This window comes from Octodon degus, unplaced genomic scaffold (genome assembly GCF_000260255.1).
Source record: "Octodon degus isolate 3935 unplaced genomic scaffold, OctDeg1.0 scaffold00033, whole genome shotgun sequence".
Classification (NCBI taxonomy): Eukaryota; Metazoa; Chordata; class Mammalia; order Rodentia; family Octodontidae; genus Octodon; species Octodon degus.
In genome coordinates, this window is record NW_004524609.1 from 6,220,072 (window position 1) to 6,239,646 (window position 19,575).

A 19,575-nucleotide genomic window follows, 5' to 3' on the forward strand; every position below is an offset into this window, starting at 1 on the left:
ATATTTATTTATGTTAAATTTTTTTTCCTTAGAAATCTGATTGAACATTTATTGGAATCTTGTTTTTGGTTTTTTAAAAAATCAATTCCTCTTTGATTTTTGAAATACATATTTTTTGTTAATTGCTTAGTTTTAATTTCATTTCCTATCTTGTGTATGTCTTCATATTATTTCAGATACAACTCTTAATTTGGTCTTAATTTCTTAAGTAGTTTTTGTCTGGCTTTTTCCTACAATGTAGTTAGCTCCTCTTTTTATTCCTATTTTAATCTGATCTCCGGTATTCTTTATCTCTGAAGTTTTGAATGTGTATTGTCCTAGTAGTTGTGGAACAAAAATACTATGAAACACTTAGTATAGGAGAATAGCCTACAGGAAGTTATATAAACCCTCTCATGTAATAGAGTCCTGGCCACATGGGTAGCAAAAGAAGGAATGTTTTATTGTTTTCTCTTATTTTGTGTCTTTTAAAAAGAATTTTTCCTTCTGCCAAAAGGTTTTTTAATTTGATTTTCTATTTATATTGTAAATATTGGGATATTTTTTTTTTTTTTTAGCCGTCTGTCTCCAGGATCTTGTAAAATGTGCTGGCTTGATTGGCTGATTCATTTTTAGTTTGGGAAGGTCCTTTTCTTCCATTTTGAAGTTGTTTCTTTAATAAATGCCTGTCTGGTTGTCATTTTGGCTTATCTTTTGATTCTTGATTTTTTTATTTCTATAGAAGCTTATCATCAGGTGCTGTTTTCTTTCCCTTCCTCCTAGACAACTTTCCTCTCTATCCTGGGAGTGAATCCTTCCTGACCTACCTTTTTTGCTTCTTCATCTTTTTTCTTCTTTAAAGAATACACAGTTTTTTCTTCTTTAAAGAATCCCCAAAAAAGCAACAATAACAACAACAACAACAAAAAACCCAAAACACACAGACACATTAGAAACGATACAAAATTTTGTTAGGCAAAGTGGTAGGAATTTGACAATGGTTGTTGTATTGCATAGTGTTATCTTCCAATTAGTTGTGTAGGTTGCCAGACATAAAACCCGCATCTGAGGTTTTATAGGTAAATAGCTGCAACTAGGGACTGTGCTGGTAAGACAGCTAAACCTGACCTGCGTGTGCAGACATCGCATTGTCGTGCTAGTGTGAGAACCTGAAAGAGTAAATAAAACTTGAAAGGTACAAGAGATGCTGTTTCTTCACTTTTTCCCTAAGGTCCTCTGCCCCATTTCTGTCACTCTGATCTCTCAGGATAGTGTGGGTGTGTGGGTGTGTATACCTGCACGTGCTCAGAGACTGCATACAGTGGACCACTCTTTGTTCATATCCCAGTATTTGATGATATCTGTGTTCTGCCACCCTGGGAAGGCAGGTCCTTCCCCCCACCCTCGTACCATCATGGCTTACTTGTTTAGTTATTTGGGATATCTTGTCCATTTGCCTGTTAATCCAGGAATTAGTATTCTCTTTCTTCTCAGTAAGATATAGGCAGGGATGATCTTATAGGCATATGGGCAGCATTATATTTGATTTCTTAGTTTTTCTCTAGAGGTCTTCAGAGGATGAGAAGAGAAATACCAGTCCAGAGAGTTGCACTTTTGATCCCATGGAATCTGGCCTAAAGAAAATTATTTTGGAATTTTTCCTAAGCTAGGTGCTAAAATATACTTACTCTTGAGATCCAGTCTGTTGCTATAAAGGCCATTTTTTATTTTACTTGATTAATTTCTATTTTATTTCCTCTATATCTTTAATTCTTCATTCACTTTTGCTATCTTTTTTTTTTTTTCTTTTGGTACCAGGGATTGAACTCAGGACCTTGCACTTGCAAGGCAAGCGCTTATTCTACTGAGCCCTCTTCATTCATTTGACTTTCACTTGCAAATTGAGTGTGGATTATTCATTGTCCACAATTATTAAACATAATGCATTACTTGGGAAGCATTTTGAAGATGAAAGTGGGCTTTGAAGGAATGGAGCCTAGTATTTGAAAAATCTTGTTACTTGAGACTAATTGTATGTTCCAGGATAAGAACCACTGCCCTTGGCCTACGTCTTTTTAGGGTTTATGTAAATTTTGTGTTATCTGTGGTATGAATTGTAAATGTACATATGAAGCAGTTAGACTTCTGTGATAATTTTTCTACTGTCTGTGAATTAAATAGTTGGAATAACAATTAGTGTAGTTAGTTTATTATAGTGCATATTGATTTAATAACTTTTATTGAGAGGCTGCAGGTGCTAGGTACAGGAATACACAATATTAAGGCATCATTGTTGTGCTCGTTTGCAAACAGATCATTGCTGTAATCATTTATAAGCAGATGTGAAAACAGACAAACATTTAAAGTAATACTGTATAAGGAGTATGAGCCAGTGGACACAGGATAGGACAGTAGCTGCTAAGTGAGTAGAGGCAGATACAATTTGTTCCTTTCTTTCTTCCTTCTTTCCTTGTTCTGTCCCATTCTCACTTACTCTTCCTTTTTTCCTAATGAATACTTTTAAGCATGGTAGTGAATCCTAAGGATAGAGCGGTAAACAGGGTGGTCAAGCGGTCATGGTTTTCTCAGAAACCAAGCATTTTTGGAGAAGATAGGTGTCAGATTCGAGAATGGGGTGAGCATTGGGGTCCTATAGTAGGAACTAAGTTTCCTGGACACGTTCGTGCTTCATTAGTGGACTTGGAAGAAGTTGGGAGATTTCATAGTTTTCAAGGATTCAGATATAGGGCAGAGTGTTTGCTTCAAGGTAAAACGAGGTGTTCAGTACCTTGCAATGTAGGAAGTCTTAGGGGAATGAAGCTGAAAGGTAGGTGTAGGCGGGATCTTCAGGTGAATTTTCTTCCATTGCTTTCATGGAGATGTGTCAGAGGATTCAAGAACTATGTGTCTGGGAGTGCAGTCATGAAATTCAGACATGAAACACAGATAGGTGCACCATTTGTTCTAGCCATGACAGAGCATCCAGAATTGAAGAAGCATGAAATGTAAAGTGAGTAATGGAAAGTACGGCTGCAGCTAGGCAGATGGTGCTAACAGTGCATTTACACATCCAAAGGAGCTTACGTTTTCCATTTATTAGAAGGATATTAAAGTACATAATGCTTATTGGAAAATGGACTGAATATGAAGACATGCAACAGCTCACTTTATTTTAGATTATATAATATACTATTAATATTAAATACGTTAAAATTTTAGCATCAACAATAATAAATATAACAATATATCATTCATACATATGTATATATTTTATATGTTTAATATTATAGCTTATATATTTGCCAAATGATTAAAACTCCAAAATTAACAAGTTGTCATTTTATTTTTAAATTTTTAGATAGAGAATCCCCGGTACCTGAGACAGAAGCCTATCCCAGTTTCTCTGGTAGGTGAAAATTATATTGGATTTTTTCTAGGGACAGTTTCTTATAGAATAAAATAAGCATTAACTTTTTAGAAATAGAAATAATATGGGTTCATGTTATGGAGCATAATAGTTTTTTAACCTTGTCACTTAGACGTGAGCATTCTCCCAGTGTTAATAGTATTTTGGTGTGGCTTTCAGTGATTGTAGAAGGGTATTTTTGGGTTGATGATGAACCTGACCTAAACATATACTAAATAAATAACTTATTCATTCTACAGATGACTCCGAAGTTCAGCTTGAGAAAATCCAGCAGTCTTCATGATGATCATTTTCTCTCTCGAATGCATGAGAAAGAGGTAGGTTTGAGATATTTCTGATATACCTGATTATTAACACAGTTTTAATAATTTTTATAATAGGAATTTTGAGGCTTTAGATAGGAAAAAGGTGCATTTTAGGAAGGAGTTGATTTGGTACAAATATAAAATCGTGGTGCTAGTTAGAACACATGTGTGAATTTCTTTATAGCCCATCGCCCACCTCGAGTGTCCCAGCTCCATGTCTCCTAGGGAGGTATGCCGAGAGACTGTGTCCTGAGTCTCAAATCTGATGATCAGCTGAAAATGGTGATTTTTTGTGTCTTTTAAAAGAGAATTTTGTATTTAGCCAATTTTGGAATTAGGTTATTTTCCTTCTATAGAGATGTTTGAATTGCTTATATATTTTAGGTATCATGCCACTGTCAAATGTTTGTCTTACAAGGTTTTTTTTTTTCATCATAGAGTTTTTCTCTTTATGACTTCTGTGCAGAAGCGTAAATTGTTTCTTTATTTGTTCATTGATTGAGATGGACTTTATTATGTTTCTGAGGCTAATCTCAATCTCTTACTCAATCCATCCACTTCTCAGCCTCCACTTTAAGTAGCTGGAACCTTAGGAGCAATCACCTTGCTTGGTTTGCTTAAGCTTTTTTGGGGGGTGGTAACCAGAGATCGAACTCAGCATCTTGTGCTTGCTAGGCAGGTAGGTGCTTATGCCACTGAACTATATCCCTGGCCCCCTGCTTAAGCTTTTTAGTTGCATATTATTCAACTTTTATATTTTTAATTTTGATTTTTTGTTGTTGTCTTTTTGAGACAGAGTCGCTATGCAGTTCAGGCTAGCCTTCAGCTCACTTTGTAGTGCAGGCCAGTCTTGAACTCACAATGGTTGTTCTGGCTCAGCTTCTCATGTGCTGGAATTACAGGTGTGCATCGCTATGCCCAGCCTTCTGTTTTTAACTTTGTTGCTTGACCTTTTGGGATCAAATATAATAATTCTTTGTTCATCAATACCGTGAAGCTTTTCCCTGTGATCTTCTTAGCAGTTTTATAGTTTTAGATCTTATGCTTAACTGTTTAATATGTTTTGATATGATTTTAAAAATTTTATTGAGAAACAAATAGCAATGAGACAATTTCAAAATAGATTAGTAGGACAGTTACATTAATTAATACGCTGCATATTATTGCCTTCATAGTAGTTATTCATAGTACAAGATGCAGACATGATATCTTGTCCAAACACTATTAGTACAAATCTTTTTTCTCATTCAATAGGATTGAAGTTAATTCTTCTTCAGAACATTACTATCATGTACCAGCGAAGCCAGCAGATTGTGAACTTTTCTTTGTGAGAAACTTTTTGTCAATAATTAGATCTCGTGTTATGTGTCCAAATTTAAGATTCAGTTTTAGTAGATTCTGTGGGTTTAGGAATTTATCTATTTTTTCCTGAATAGCCTATCTACTGGTGAATAATTTTTCATCATAGTCTCTTATGCTCTTTGTATTTCTGCAGTATAGTTTCAATGTTTCTTTCATATCTCATTTTGTGAGCTTCTTTTTTATCTTTACAATATTGCATGTTTCATTGATATTTTCTATTGTTTTTCTAGTCTATTTTATTATATTTTCCTAATCTTTTATAATTTTCTTTCTTCTACTAACTCTGATATTTCTTCTGCTAACTGTATTTTTTTATTAATTTTATTGAGAAACAGATATCAATGAGACAGTTTCAAAACCAATTCATAGGGCAGTTTCAATAATTAATACAATGCATATTGTTATCTTCTGAGTGGTTATTCATAGTACAAGATGCAGACATGATATCCTGTGCAAATCTTTCTTCTCATTGAATTAAGAGAAAGTAGCTGTATATCTATCCTAACTATTTTGATATTCTGCTAATTTTAATAGTAAGTTGTTTACTTGAAATCTTTTGTTTCTTGTTAGCATAGAGATATAGTGATATAAATTTCCATTTTAGAACTGCTTTTGCTGCCTCCTATCACACTTGTATTAGCATTCTTGTTTTTGAATTTTTATTTCTTTTTGGCCCAGTGGTTGTTCAGGAGCATGTTTAATTTTCATGTATTTTTTTAGTTTTCTGAAATTCCTCCTGTTATTGATTTCTAGTTTTATACTTTTATGGTCAGAAAAGATATTGCTATTAATTTAATCTTAAATTTGTGAGCATTTTCTTTGTGGCATAACATATATGACCTGTGCTGGAGAATACTCTGTGTTTGAGAAAATGTAATATTCTCCTGGTATTGGATGGGATGTCCCTTATATATCTTTTTGATCCATTTAGTCTATAGTGTAATTCAAATGTGATTTTTTAAATTATGTTATGTCTGGATTATCTGGCCATTGCTGAAAGCAACATATTATATATAATCCCCTACTGTCATTGTATTACAGTGTAGCTCTCCTTCATATCTACAAATATTTTCTTTAAGTTAAATCCTCCTATGTTGGGTCCTTATATACCATTTCAAATGATATGTCTTCTTGATAAGTGGAGCTGATCATCACTATGTGATGACTGTCTTTTGCTATACAATTGTTGTTTGCACTTTACCTGATGTAACTGCCTCTGCTCATTTTATTTCCATTTGCATAGAATATCTGTTTCTGATCCTTCTCATTTAGTATCTGTATATCTTTATATATAAAATGAGTCTCCTATTGTTGATTTTGGTTTGGTTTTACCCATTCAGTCATGCTATATTTTGACTGGAGAATTAAATCCATTTACATTGAAGGTAATTATAAGATAGTTAATAACTACTGCCATTCTTTTTTTTTTCCTGTGTCTTTTATTTCTTTCTTCTTGTATTTCTTTGTGATTAGGTAACTTTTTTGGTAGTTTACTATAATTCTTACTATTCATGTATTTATGGTAGTTTTTTTGCTTTGTGGTTTAAACTTTGTATTCTTAAATATCTTATATTTACAGCAAGACAATTAAACTGTTAACTGCTTGATTCTGGGTAGTATACCCTGAGATCTGTATGTGAGAGCAGTGTAGCCCAGTGGGGAAGCGCTGTAACTGCTTGGAGGTGGGTCCTTGTGAGAGCCAAGTAGGTCAGTGGGGGCATGGCCCTGAAGGGGGTGTGCATTCCTCACCAGCATCACTTCCCTCTCAGCTGCCTAACTCAGAAGGTGGGTGGTGTGTTCTGACCTGTGCTCCCCACCATATGCTATCTTTTGCTCTTAGTAGAGGCCCAAAGGCATGAGGCTGCCTTGTCTTAGACTGGGTCCTCCAAAATCGTGCAGCTAAATAAAACTTTTCTCTTTATAACTTAATTATCTTAATTTTGATCTCCTGCAAAAAATATACTCCACTCACTGTCATTTTGTTGTATTATAATTTGTGTTTTTATGATGTTTATTCCTTAATGACTATAGTTATTATTGTAATGAATTTATGTTTTAATTATTTTACTAAAAATATAAATGATTTTTGTGCCTGCATTGTGGTATTAGGGTACTCTGAATTTGATGGTGTACTTTCACCAGCAGATTTTATCCGTTGATATAGTTTTATACTGTTCATTAGTGTCTTTTGTTTCAGCTTAATGGGTTACCTTCAGCATTTCTGATGCTGGCTGATTTGGTGGTGCTGAATTTCTTTAGCTTGCATTTGAGAAAAATCCTTCTTTTTAAACTTTTTTTTCTTGTGGAACCAGGGATTGAACTCAGACCTTTGCGTTTGCCAGGCAAGTGCTTATTCTACTGAGCCATCTCCCCGGCCCCCTAAACTTTTTTTCATGTTAGTGCAGCTTTGCATTTTTTATTTTTCAGATTTTGTACTTTTTTGTTGTTTGAAAATATACAATAAAATTTCATAAAATAACAATAATTAATATTGTTAGATAGCTTTGTGTGTCTAGTATTCTCGGTCATCAACCCTTTTCTTTCAGTACACCCCTCTCCTTCCTGGTCTGTAATGTTTTTGCTGTGAAGGGGAAGGCTGGCCTCGTGGGATTGTCTGGTATGTGATTTGCCTACTTTCTTTGCTTCTCTTTTTTCATGTATTTGGTACAGGGTCTCACTACACAGCTCGTACTTACAGTGATCCTCCTGTTTTCAGCCTCCCTAGCATTGGGATTACAGGTGTACGCTACTACACCTGGACTCTGTCTCCAGCTCAGTGTGACTGTGGGCAGGGCCGGCGCAGCATGCGGTACTGGGGATCGAACCCCAGTCCCGGTGCTTTCCCAAGCAGGCACGCGTGTGTGTATGAGTAGTAGTAGCAGCAGCCGTAGTAGCTCTGGCTGTGTTTGAACTCACCATGTAGCCCGGGATGGCTGCGAGCATGTAGCAGTCCTCCTGCTTCAGCCTTTCCATCGGTGAGATTATAGGCATGTGTCCCCACAGCAGCTCTCTTAGCAACTTTTTAAAAATTCTTTGATATTTGACAGTTGTGTTGTAATGTGGACCATCTGTATTTGATTTCTGACAATTTCTATCTTGGTACAGCCTTGTTTAGATTGACTTTGATTAGAAACATATTTCATGTGTGTATATATGTATGGTTTTCGAATTTTACTATTATTATTATTATTATTATTATTATTATTTTTGCTCCAAATGCCTTCAGGGCAGGTTTGGTTGGCTGGAGTTGTAGGGATGGAACCACAGCAACCTGAGCCTGACTGCTTTGTTGAAGCAGGCACTTAAAGAACTGAGCTAAGGGGCAGGCCCCCTTTACTATTATTTTTAAAGAAGGTTTCTATCCCTTTGTCTTTCCTCCTTTATGAGATACTATAAATTGAATATTTTTTAAAAAATTAAATTATTTATTTATTTATTTGGTACAGGGTCTCACTACGCAGGTCAGACTCGTATTCTCAGCCTTCCCAGCTCTGGCCCTACAGGCATATTTCTCCACGCCCAGTTTTGGTGGCTGGCACAGTAAGTTCTGGGACCGGCTTGACCTGTGGCAACCAGGGAGCAAACCTAGGTCCTTGCACTTGCCAGGCAGGTGCTTAGATAGCTGAGCTCTCTCCCCAATCCTGAATATTTGGTTTTGATGGTAGTTTTTAAATTACATAAGTTGTCTTCATTTCTTTACATTTTTCCTAATTGTATATTTCAAATAACCTGACATATAAAGATTTTTCTTTGAATGAAGTCTGCTTATGATGTATTCTATTACATTTAAAATTTTTATCCATTGTATTTTTAGCTCTAGAGTATCTGATTGATATTTCTATAAAAAGTTTTCCTTTTTGTTAAATTTTTCATTTTGGCAACTTAATTTTTCTGATTATATGGAATTAGTTACCTGTATTTTCTTAAAGTTCTATTTTTCAGATTTTTTAAAGTTCTTGAATTATTTGTAGAAAGTTCATGTATTTCCATTTTTTAAAAATCAGTTATCGGGAGATGATGTTCTTTTCTGTCATTTTATCATATTTTCTCCACTTTTGTTCCAAATTCCTGTTTATGCCTTAAAAGAAGGAGGGAGTCATCACTGTCCTTGGGGACAGGCCTTGTCTGCAGATGCCCTTCACCGGAGTCCGTGCAGGGGCTGCGGGCACGTTCCCTGGCATGGTTCCTGGGTGGCCTTGCTCCTCAGGTTCTCAGGCTGGTGCCCGAGTGGGCGGGTATGTGGCGCCTTGATCTGCACATTGGGTCTGTGTCCTGGATCCACTGACCTGTCCCTGTTGCTTGGGTCAGTGAAGCTTGTGTCCCCAGGCTGCAGGCTGAATCCTGATCCGCAAGGGCTGATCTGGCACGGGGCTGGGCTTTGAGCCTCCGTCTTCAAGAAACAAGCAGGCTCTGGGACCAGAGTGTTGCCTGGGCCAAATGGAATCGGCCTGGGGGCTGAATCCACGGAGGCGCATTTGGGTTCTGGGCCTGCAGGTTCTGGCATCACATCTTCTGCACTGGGCCTGGACCCTCGACTGTTACAGTGAGTGCTGAGATTGGCTGACCCAGAGGATGGACAGAGTGACCTTCCTGGTGTCTGATGTCAGTTGTGCTGATGAGGAACAGGGTGGGTTAAAGGCTGTGGCAGTGTGGGTTGACTTGCTGTGAATATTGAGGTTGGAGAAACCAGACTGTGCTTACAGTGCCTCACCTTGGTCAGTGGATATTAGGCAGACAGGCTGTCCTGGTGACTGAGTGAGCCTGAGGCCTGGGTCTGTGGGGTACAACTTAGTGCTCAGAACATTCCAGAGTCCAGGACCACTGGTGCTGGCCAAGTAATGGAGTATATCTGGAGACTAAGATTGAGAGGCAGGCCTGGAGCCTGTTACTCTGAGAGCTGGTGAGTAGCCAGGTTGGGTTTAGAGGTTCTAGTTTATAGGTACTGGCCTAGAGCCTGTGGGCTTTTAGGATAGCCTCAAGTCTGGGACCACACGGCCTGGTCTGAAGCCTGGGTCTGTGAGACTCCTGTAGTCTTAGAGTAGGCCAGAGCTTGGGCTACTGTGGTCAGTCTCCTGCTAGGACCAGACTGGATCCTCTGGCTGCTGAGGCGCAGTGGCAGTAGGACGGAGCCAGGGCCCAAGTCTCCTAAGCAAGCTTGGGGCCTTGGGCTATGTCTTCTCAGTGCCAGGGTTTTTGAACCTGGGTTGGTGTTGTCTGAGGAAACACTCGTTATCCTCACTTTCCGTGCTGTGCTGGCTGGAGTTGGAGGTAAGCAGTGTGCGTAAAGTAGCACTGTCCTGCCTGCCTGTGTCAGTGCCACTTAGTTCTGTGCTATCTCCAGGTGTTAGTCTCACGCCTGATTTCCTTAGATTTTGTGGGAGGCCATTAACCGGTATCCGTTCTATTCCCCTGCTGAGTTAAGTTTATGGTCCTTCTCATCCCGCCTATTTCCCATAAGTCTCCTGCTATACTCCGGAGGTGGGACTTCCTATTATGGTCCGGTTGCCTAGTTACTCGCGCCTTTTACCCGCTGACGTCATTTCCCTGTGCCTCCACTATATATACCCAGCACCTCCCCTAAATAAACGGGACTTGATCAGAATCCTGTCTTGTCTCCATTCTTCGTGTATCCTGTCCTTTGTCCCCTCTTCAATTCCCTGCTCCTCCCCCAGGTGACCTTCGTTGACTGACTGGCTGGTTTGGGACAAGATTTTACCAAGATACTGTCCTATGTGGATGCTTGTTCCCTTTTGTTTTTCTGAGCTGAGGTGAGTGCTGCGATGTTGTATCCCAGCACGTTGCTGATGCAAGTTTTAGGAGTTCTGTTTTGTGCAGTCCTTTGTTTAAAAATCCCTTTGTAAGGAAGATCTTTTTTTTTTTTTCTTTCTACTTTTTGTTTAGTTTTTATGTATTAGTAGTACATGTTTGTAGTGCGGAACAAAATACTCACATTCCTTGGGGGGAATTGGTATGTGTACCTAATACAGCTCAGTTCTTTTTCTTCTCTTTCCCCTTCTCTCGCTATCCCCTTCCTCCACCTCTTGTCCCCCTTCCCAATGCAAAGGCTGTGCCTCTCTGCTTCCTACTCTCTGTCTTTTGTACTGCTCTATATTTATATTTTCGGTTTCTCATATGAAAAGCCATGCAGTACTTACCGTTGCATATCTAACTTACTTTACTTAACATTATGACCTCAAGGTGCATTTACTTTTCTACAAAAGACTGAAACTTATCTTTTTTATGACAGTGTAGTGCTCTATTGTTTATAAATACCTCATTTTCTTTGTTCACCTGTTGGTGGATATATATAAGCCATATCCAAGATTTATCTATTATGAATAGTACTGCCATAAACTTAGGTATGGCTGTGTCACTATAATACAACGTCTTTAATTTTTTTTTTTTTAAGGGGAAGGTCTCCAGGGTGTTCAGGGTCTCATTACTAGATCTGACTCACAGTGATCCACCTGTTTACAGCCTCCCAAGATCTGGGATTACAGCTGTGTGCCACCATACCCAGTCTCAATTGCTATCTCAATGTGCCCCGGGAGTGGAGCTGGCACGGCAGGCCTGGGGATGAAACCCCTGGTCCCTGTGCCTCAGGCGCTTTAATCCGCTGAGCTATTTGGCTGGCCTTTAATTCTTTCAAGAAGATGCTTAGAAGAGAAAATAGTTGGGCCAAATAAAAATTTCCCATTTTAGTTGTTTGGGGGACTCTGTATTTATCTGTATAATGGTTGTGCTGGCTACATTCCCACCAAAGAGGTAGAAGGGTTTCTTGTGGCCCTGAAGCCTCTCCAGCAATTGTTGTTTCTTTAATGATGGCCATTCTTGTTGGAATGAGACTGACTCTCAGTGTGGCTTAAATTTGCATTTCTCCAATGGCCAGAATAGGCTTCTATAGCCAAACCATCCTGCATAAGCCTGCTCTCCGATGTTGAACACTTTTTTTATGTACTTGCTACCTATATTTGTTCTTCCGACAAATGTCTGTTCATTTCATTGCCCATGTTCTGATTGGGTTATTTATTTGGGGAGGTGGGGTTAATATTTTATGGTTCTTTATATATTTTATTATTGGTCCTCTGAGGAATACCAGGCAAAAATGTTTTCCCTCATTCTATAGGTTGTCTCTTTGCTTTGTTGGTTGTTTCTCTTGCTACATCAAAACTTTTATTCTGATATTCTGATTATCTGTTGATTCTTCATGTGATTTTTTGGGCCATTGAGGGTTCTTTTCAGAAAGTTCTTACTGTGTCTATATCATTAACAGTTTCATGTATTTTATCTTCCAGCAGGTTAAATGTTTCCATTTTAGTATTTAGGCCTTTGATCCATTTTGATTTTAGTTTAGTACATATGACATGGTGATACATATGGGTATAGATTCAATCTTCTGCATATGGATAGCCAGTTTTCACAGAACCATTTATTAAAGGGTTAGCTTTCCTCCAGTGTATATTTTTGGCCCCTTTGTCTAAGATGAAATAGCTGAATGTAGTCAGGCATGGTGGAGCACGCCCAAAATTCTAGCATTGGGAAGTTTGAGATAGATATATTGCCATGAGGTAGAGGCCACCCTGTGCTACATACTGAATTCAAGGCCAACCTGAACTGCTTAGTGAGACCTTGTGTCAAAAAAACAAAAATAACAGACAGAAAAGAAATAGCTGAGTGTGCCTGGGGTTGTTTCTGCATCCTTTATTCTGTTCCATTGATCTACATGTGTAATTTTGTGCCAATAGTTCACTGTTTTTATCATTATAGTTTTGTAAGTACTGTAACTTGAAGACAGAGAGTGTAGTGGCTTCTGTCTTGCTCTTATTGCTCGGGTTATTTTTGCTATTCTGGGTCACTTCTGATTCCAAGTAAATCTTAGTTTTTTCTAGTCCTGTGAGAAGTGCTTTTTGTATTTTGATTAGGATTGCATTAAGTCTGCATATCAGTTTTATAAGTATAACAATTTTTTAGTGTTGGTTTTGCCTATCTAAGAATAGGAAGTATCTCTATATTTTCTGAGATCCTCTGATTGCTCTTTTTCGAGGCATGGTAGTTTTGGGTATAGGTATTTTTCACTTCCTTAGTTTGGTTAATTCCTGTTTTGGGTGTAGATATTTTTCACTTCCTTAGGTTAATTCCTAAGTATTTAATTTTTCTTGATGGTATTAGGAATGGTGTTGTTTTCCTAATTTATTTTCCAATGAGTTCATTATTGGTGTGCAGGAACACTTGATTTTTGAGTGTTGATTTTGTGTCTTTCTCTATTGCTGAATTTGATTATTCTGAGAACCTTTTGGTGGCCTTTTCGATCTTCTATATAAAGGGTTGTGCCATCTCTAAGTAATGACAATTTTACTTCATTCTCTATTTGTATCCTTTTTTTTTTCTCTTGCCTGATACTCTGGCTAATGTTTTGAGTACTGTATTGAACAGGAGTGGTGATAACGATATCATTGTCCCTGAATTTATAAGGAAAGCTTTCAGTTTTTCTTCATTCAATATGATGTTGGCAGTTAATAGGTCATAAATGGCTTTTAGTGGATTGAGATAAGCTCCTTCTATACAAGTTTTCTTCAGGTTTTTATCATGAATGGGTCTGTATTTTTTCAAGGGCTTTTTCTGTATCTGTGATTTTTGTCCTTGTTCCTGTTTATGTGATAAGTTATGTTTCTTGGTTTACGTATGTTGAACAATGCCTGGATCCTGGATAAAGACTACTTGGTCATGATGTGATCTGTTTGATGATTTGTTGCATTCACTTTGCCAGCATCTCTGTGTTCATTAAATAGATTGGCTTATATTTTTGGTTGAACTCTGGACTAATTTTGGAATCAGTGCGATGATAGTTTCTCAAGATGATATGGACACTATACCTTCCCTGGAATTTCATTAAAGGGTTTGAACAATATCAGTGGTAGATCTAACTTTAAGTTTTTGTACAGTTCAGCATTACCTGGGCTTTCTTAGTTGGTAGGCTTATCAGTGCTTCAATTTCTTCATGTGTTATTGTTTTATTTGAGGTCTTAAATCTTGGGTTAGTTGTGGTATTCATATATATCTAGGAACCTACTGATTTCTTCTAATTCTCCAATCCATTGTCATAAATGTTTGTGAAGTAGAGGTTAATAATCTTTTTTTGTTTTGGCAATCACAGTCCTTTGTGATTTCACTTCTAATTGCATTGATTTCTGTCTTTTTTCTTTCTTTCCTTCCTTCTTTCTTTCTTTCTCTTTCTTTCTTTTGCTTACATTGAGTAAGGTTTTGTGTTTTGAACAACCAACTCAGATTCACTGATTCTTTGTATTGTGCTTTTGGTCTTAATTTCATTGATTTCTACTTGTATATATTTTTAAAGTTTTATTTTAGTTTATTGGTACATTTGTATAGCATATAATGTTTACTTTTCTTGTGGAAAGTTGATACGTTTATTAACACATCTTCATTCCTTTTTCATCCCTTTTCCCATCCCTTCCTCCTCTTCCACCTATCTCTTTGTCCCTTTTCCATTCTCCCTTTTTTGATACAAGTTTGCTCTACAAAATGTTCCTGTTCCTTTTGTGAAGTTGGTACAAGTACATATCACATTCCAGTTGGTTTGCTTCAGCCCCATCTTCCCTCTCCCTCCCTCCATCTCTTGATCTTCACCTTGTGATCTATCTCCATGCTTTCTATTGTCCATCTTTTCTTCTGCTCATTATTTTTGTCATGTAAGAGAAGCCATGTGTTTATTAAGCTTGTACATTTGATTTATTCCATATAACATTATGGCCTCATGTTGCATCCACTTTCCTACAAATAACTCAAATTTATCTTTCTTATCACAGAGTATAAAAGCTTTTGGTTTCAGTCACTCTTGTTTTTCTAGAATGTTGAGGTGCATCATTAGGTTATTCATTTGAGCTCACTCTTACTCTGTTTTTGTGTTGGGGCCATTCACAGCTTTAAACATCCCTCTTAGGACTGTTTGTTCACCATGTCCCAGAAGTTCTGGTATATTTTACTGGCATTATGGTTTGATTCTTGGAATTTTCTCATTTTTTCCTAGATTTGTTCAATGGCCCACTAATTTCAAGAGTTCATTGTTTAGTTTTTATGCATTTGGTTAATTGTATGTTTTACTTTGCCAGTGATATATAGCTTAATTTTGTTGTTATCTGATAATATGGATGGTACAATTTCAGTTCTTTTGCATGTACTTAGGCTGGCTTTATTGGCCTGTGTGTGGTCTCTTTTGGAGAAAGTCTAGCGTGCTTCTGAGGGAATGTATGTTGTATTGTTGGATGGAGCACTGTAGATATCTATTCCATTTGTTCAAAGATGGGTTAACTCTGATATTCTTTGTTGATTTTTTTGTTCAGTTGATCTATTTGTGATAATGGGGTTTTGAGATCCCTCAGTATAATTGCACGGATGCATATCTGATCCTTTTTTTTTTTGTATTTTAAGTCTGCAGGGTGTTCAGGGTCTCACTATTAGATTGGACTAGCAGTGATCCTCCTGTTTACAGCCTCCCAAGAGCTGGGATTACAGGTGCACGCCAACATGCCCAGTCTCAATTGCTCTGTCAGCACACCCCAGGGGTGGGGCCGGCATGGCAGGCCCAGGGGTCAAACCCCTGGCCCTTGGCACCTGTTTGCAGGCACTTTAATTCACTGAGCTATTTGGCCAGTGCCATATCTGATCTTTTATGTTCATTATTGTTTATTTTATAAGTTGATTGTGCTCCATACTTTGGTGCATATATGTTTATAATTGTTAATTACTTGAATAGTTTTGTTAACCAAGATATGATGTCCTTTGTATGTCTTGATCAACTTTGGCTTAAAAGTCCATTTTATCTGAAAATAATAGAACTATTCCTGCTTGTTTTTGGGTTCCTATTGTATGGAAAATTATTTTCCATTCTTTAATTTTTAGTCTATGAATTTCTTTCTGTGATAGATATGTTTCTTGTATAAAGTATGCTGTTCAGTTTTGTTTCTTGATCCATTCTTCTGCTTTATATGTTTTGATTAGCTAATTGAGTCCATTCATATTAATAGCTGTAATTTAGTCCTGTCATTGTACTAGTACTTGTTGCTGTTTTGCCTTTTGTTTGTTTTTTTAGTTGCTAGCTGTAAGATGGATTCACTGTATTGGATTTTTTGGCATTTAACTTTATTTTTCTTTCTAGGATGTCCTTGTTAAATTTTTGGAGTTTTGGTTTGGTGGCCATGAATTATTTAAAGTGCTCTTTCTAATAAATATCTTATTTCCCCATCAATCTTGGAAGGTAAATGATAATAAGTCTAGTTTGGACATTGTTTTCTTTAAGATTTGTGTTGAGAAGCATGTTGTAATTCTGATGGGTTTTCGTTTATAGATGAGTTATGTTTTTTCCTAGCAGCTTTTAAGATTCTGCTCTGTGTTGCATTTCTGGTACTTTGTTACATGGCATGGAGTGTTTTTTCTTTCTGATCATGCCTATTTGTAGTTCTATATGCTACACTTAAGTGTGTGTGTCAAATTCTTTTTTCACATCTGCAAAGTTTTCCATTACTTTTGTGTTTTCTTTGGATTTTCCATTAATTCCAGTCAGTCATATTAATCTGTTTTGAGTAATTTAACAGCTGCTATGGTTTGTGTGTATTTGTCCCCCCAAAGCCTCATGCAGTCATTGAGGTGCAGTTCTACAGTTTGTGATTAATTCATGATCCAAGGCTGGGATTATGGGTCTGAGTGCTACACCCAGCCTGGGGTGAATAGCCTGAATGTAGCATAAGAGAGAAAGACCTGTTCTCTGTTGCCACTGTTGCTGCTGCTACTCCTTTTTTCTGTCTGCTGACTTCTGCCACCATGAATGCTGCCCCCTGCCATGTGCGGTCTGCCCTGGAGCCAGCTGAATATGGACTGAAACTTCCAGTAACTGTGAGCTCAATAAACCTTTCCTTGCTACATTTTGAGTGTTGGGTACTTGTCTCAGAAACTAGAGAAGAGGGGGGCCCGCCCATTAGCTCAGTTGTTTAAGTGCCTGCTTAAAGGAGGCAGTCAGTCTCTTTGAGCGGTGGTTCCATTCCCACATACTCAAGGCAACCCAGACCAGCGCTGCTGCAGGTCAATGAGGAGCTCAAAAAAAAAAAAAAAAAAGAAAAAGAAAAAAAAGAAACTAGAGAAAAGTAACTGAGACGAGCTATGGGATCTGTATTTCATGGTCACTTGTTTTTGTAATTTATTTATTTATTGGATATAGGGTCTCACTATGAAGTTAAGATTCATAGTAATCCTTCTATCTCAGCCTCCCCAGTGCTGGGATTACAGGCATGTGCCACCACACTCAGTTTCAGGGCTGGCATGGTGCGCCTGGGGTTTCAGGGCCAGCATGGCATGTGGTACCAGGGAGTGAACTTAGGTCCTTCAGCTTACCAGGCAGGTTTTAGACCACAGAGCTACCTCCCAAGTCCTCACTTGTTGTTTTTAAGGTATTTTTCATTAATTGATCACTAACCACAGCCTAATGTTCTGTATATGACACTGTCCTCACTTTGGCTGCTTTTGCTAAACATATTTTTAACCACATTTGCAGACTCCTAGATTTCTGTTTGGAACTTTTTATGGACTCTCATTCTTTTCTGTGCTAGGTGTTCCCATTTTGTATCTTTTTTTTTTTTAGCTCTACATTTTATTCTTATCTAAGACTCACTGATCATTTGGGTCATTATTTGTTTAATTATATCTTCTTTGAGTTTTCTATGTATATGATAGAACTATTTTGTTAGGGTTTTTTTTTTTTTTTTTTTTTTTGCCATTACAGACATTTTTGCTGTGTGGCTTATGATTTTGTTTGCCCCAGTACCCCCTGGATTTGCATTGGGTCAGTAGGTTTTGGACAGTGGGAAGCATTTTTCCCCTTGTTTTCTTTTGTTGTTTGTTTGCTTATTTGGCTTCTTTGGCCTAGTACCCATTTCTTCAGGAATGAGTCACAGAGTTGTTAATGGCCCCCAGGAAATCCAGATAATGGCATACAGAGGAATCAGTTGACAGAACCATATAGGTTACCATGGTTATGGAGGTAAGATCAGCAATAATAGGATCAAGTATAAACTGGATAATGAAAACCCTTAGAGCCAATCACAAACCACCGTTAAGCAGAACAGCGAGATCAGTGATTTTACTGTGGGCTGTTAGGCAACACAGGCAATGTCCTGTAGTACATTAGAGCACTGCTTGCTGCTGGGTGTAGGCAGTAGTGCAAAATCTGAAGTGGACCACTGGACTTGTTGCTCTCTTTCAGCTCAACTCCCTATGGTTACACCCACCAAACCTGGCCTCCTGCCACAGAATGTAGGGCCCTTACTATTCCTAGTTCTAGCTTGAGCTCTTTAGTGCAACTCAAGTGATTTCTAACTCTTACTGTTTCCAAACTTGTTTCTCAAGAATGTCTCTCACCCAGTCTGCAGTAGGTAACCCTTCAGTCCTGAAGTGAAATTCACCTAGATGTTGGTCTTGTCCTCAATCAGGTCAGCTTTTGGTTGTCACTTCTGTTGTCTTGTGCTCAACAGAACCATGGTGGAGAACCAGCAAGAATTTGGTAGTTTGGCTACTCTTCTCCTCTTTCATACAGGGCACAGAAGGTGGCTGGTGGTGTTGGGGCTGGGCTGAGTTCCTGTCATTTTTTGAAAGGCATGTGGCATGAGGATGAGATTGGTGTTGGCAGGGGGCGTGGGGGCAGGGCCTCTCCTCTCACACTGACCTTGGGAGGCAGCTGGTATGAGCTGCAGGGGTGGGGCTGGAGCAGTGAGCTTCTTTTTTCTTATGCTGTTCCATATTTTCCTTGAATTGATCATCTTAATCATGAATTTTAAGAAGATTTTGTTGAAGAACTTGTATAATAAGTTTTACTGTATTATATCCTTTTAACTATGTGTGTGGTATTTTTTAATGTATAGTCATTTTCTTTTAAATCATTGGATCTATCAGTTTTTTCCCATATGGCTAATGGTTTTTATATTGTACATAGTAAACCCATCCTTATTCCAAGATTATTAAAAAAGAAAATCTCCTATTTTTGTTTGTTTGTTTTTTTTTCTTTTCTTTTCTTTTTTTTTTTTGGTGGAATTGGTGATTGAACTCAGGCCCTTGCACTTGCCAGGGAAGTGCTTATTTGACTGAGCCAACTCCCCAGCCTCCATTTTTATTTCTTTTAAAATTTTCTGTATTTAAATTTCAGGTCTATTTCAGAGGTTTTTTCCTTTACGTACTGATGGAAGTGTAGGTTAATCAATTCTTAAAGATATGAAAATCAAAATTTGTGAGTTGACACACTTATGTTAGGACATCTATAGTCCTCATACTCTGGGTGGCCCAGACAGGAGTCTCCTAAGTTTTAGCCCAGCTTGCTGAGCTTAGTGAGACCAGCTCATCTCTAGACAAAAAGAACAAAGAATGAGCTGGGGATGGAGCTCAGTAGAAGGCCGTGCACTCACTCAAAGGGAGTCACTGTGGGGACACTTGAGTGACATAAAA

At 37.9% G+C, this 19,575-nt stretch overlaps 1 protein-coding gene across 4 annotated transcripts in view; it reads left to right on the forward strand.

The window, feature by feature from the left end:
• Cep112 (centrosomal protein 112) overlaps positions 1 to 19,575 on the forward strand; it is a 722,997-nt gene that overhangs the window by 178,459 nt on the left and 524,963 nt on the right. For 3 of the 4 annotated variants that reach the window (XM_012514508.2, XM_023714104.1, XM_023714105.1), the window contains 2 exons: positions 3,338 to 3,385; positions 3,646 to 3,723. In XM_012514508.2, coding sequence (XP_012369962.1) covers positions 3,338 to 3,385; positions 3,646 to 3,723 — 126 coding nt within the window. Of the gene's footprint in view, positions 1 to 3,337; positions 3,386 to 3,645; positions 3,724 to 19,575 lie in introns of those variants that run through there. The other variant, XM_023714106.1, reaches the window with a different exon arrangement.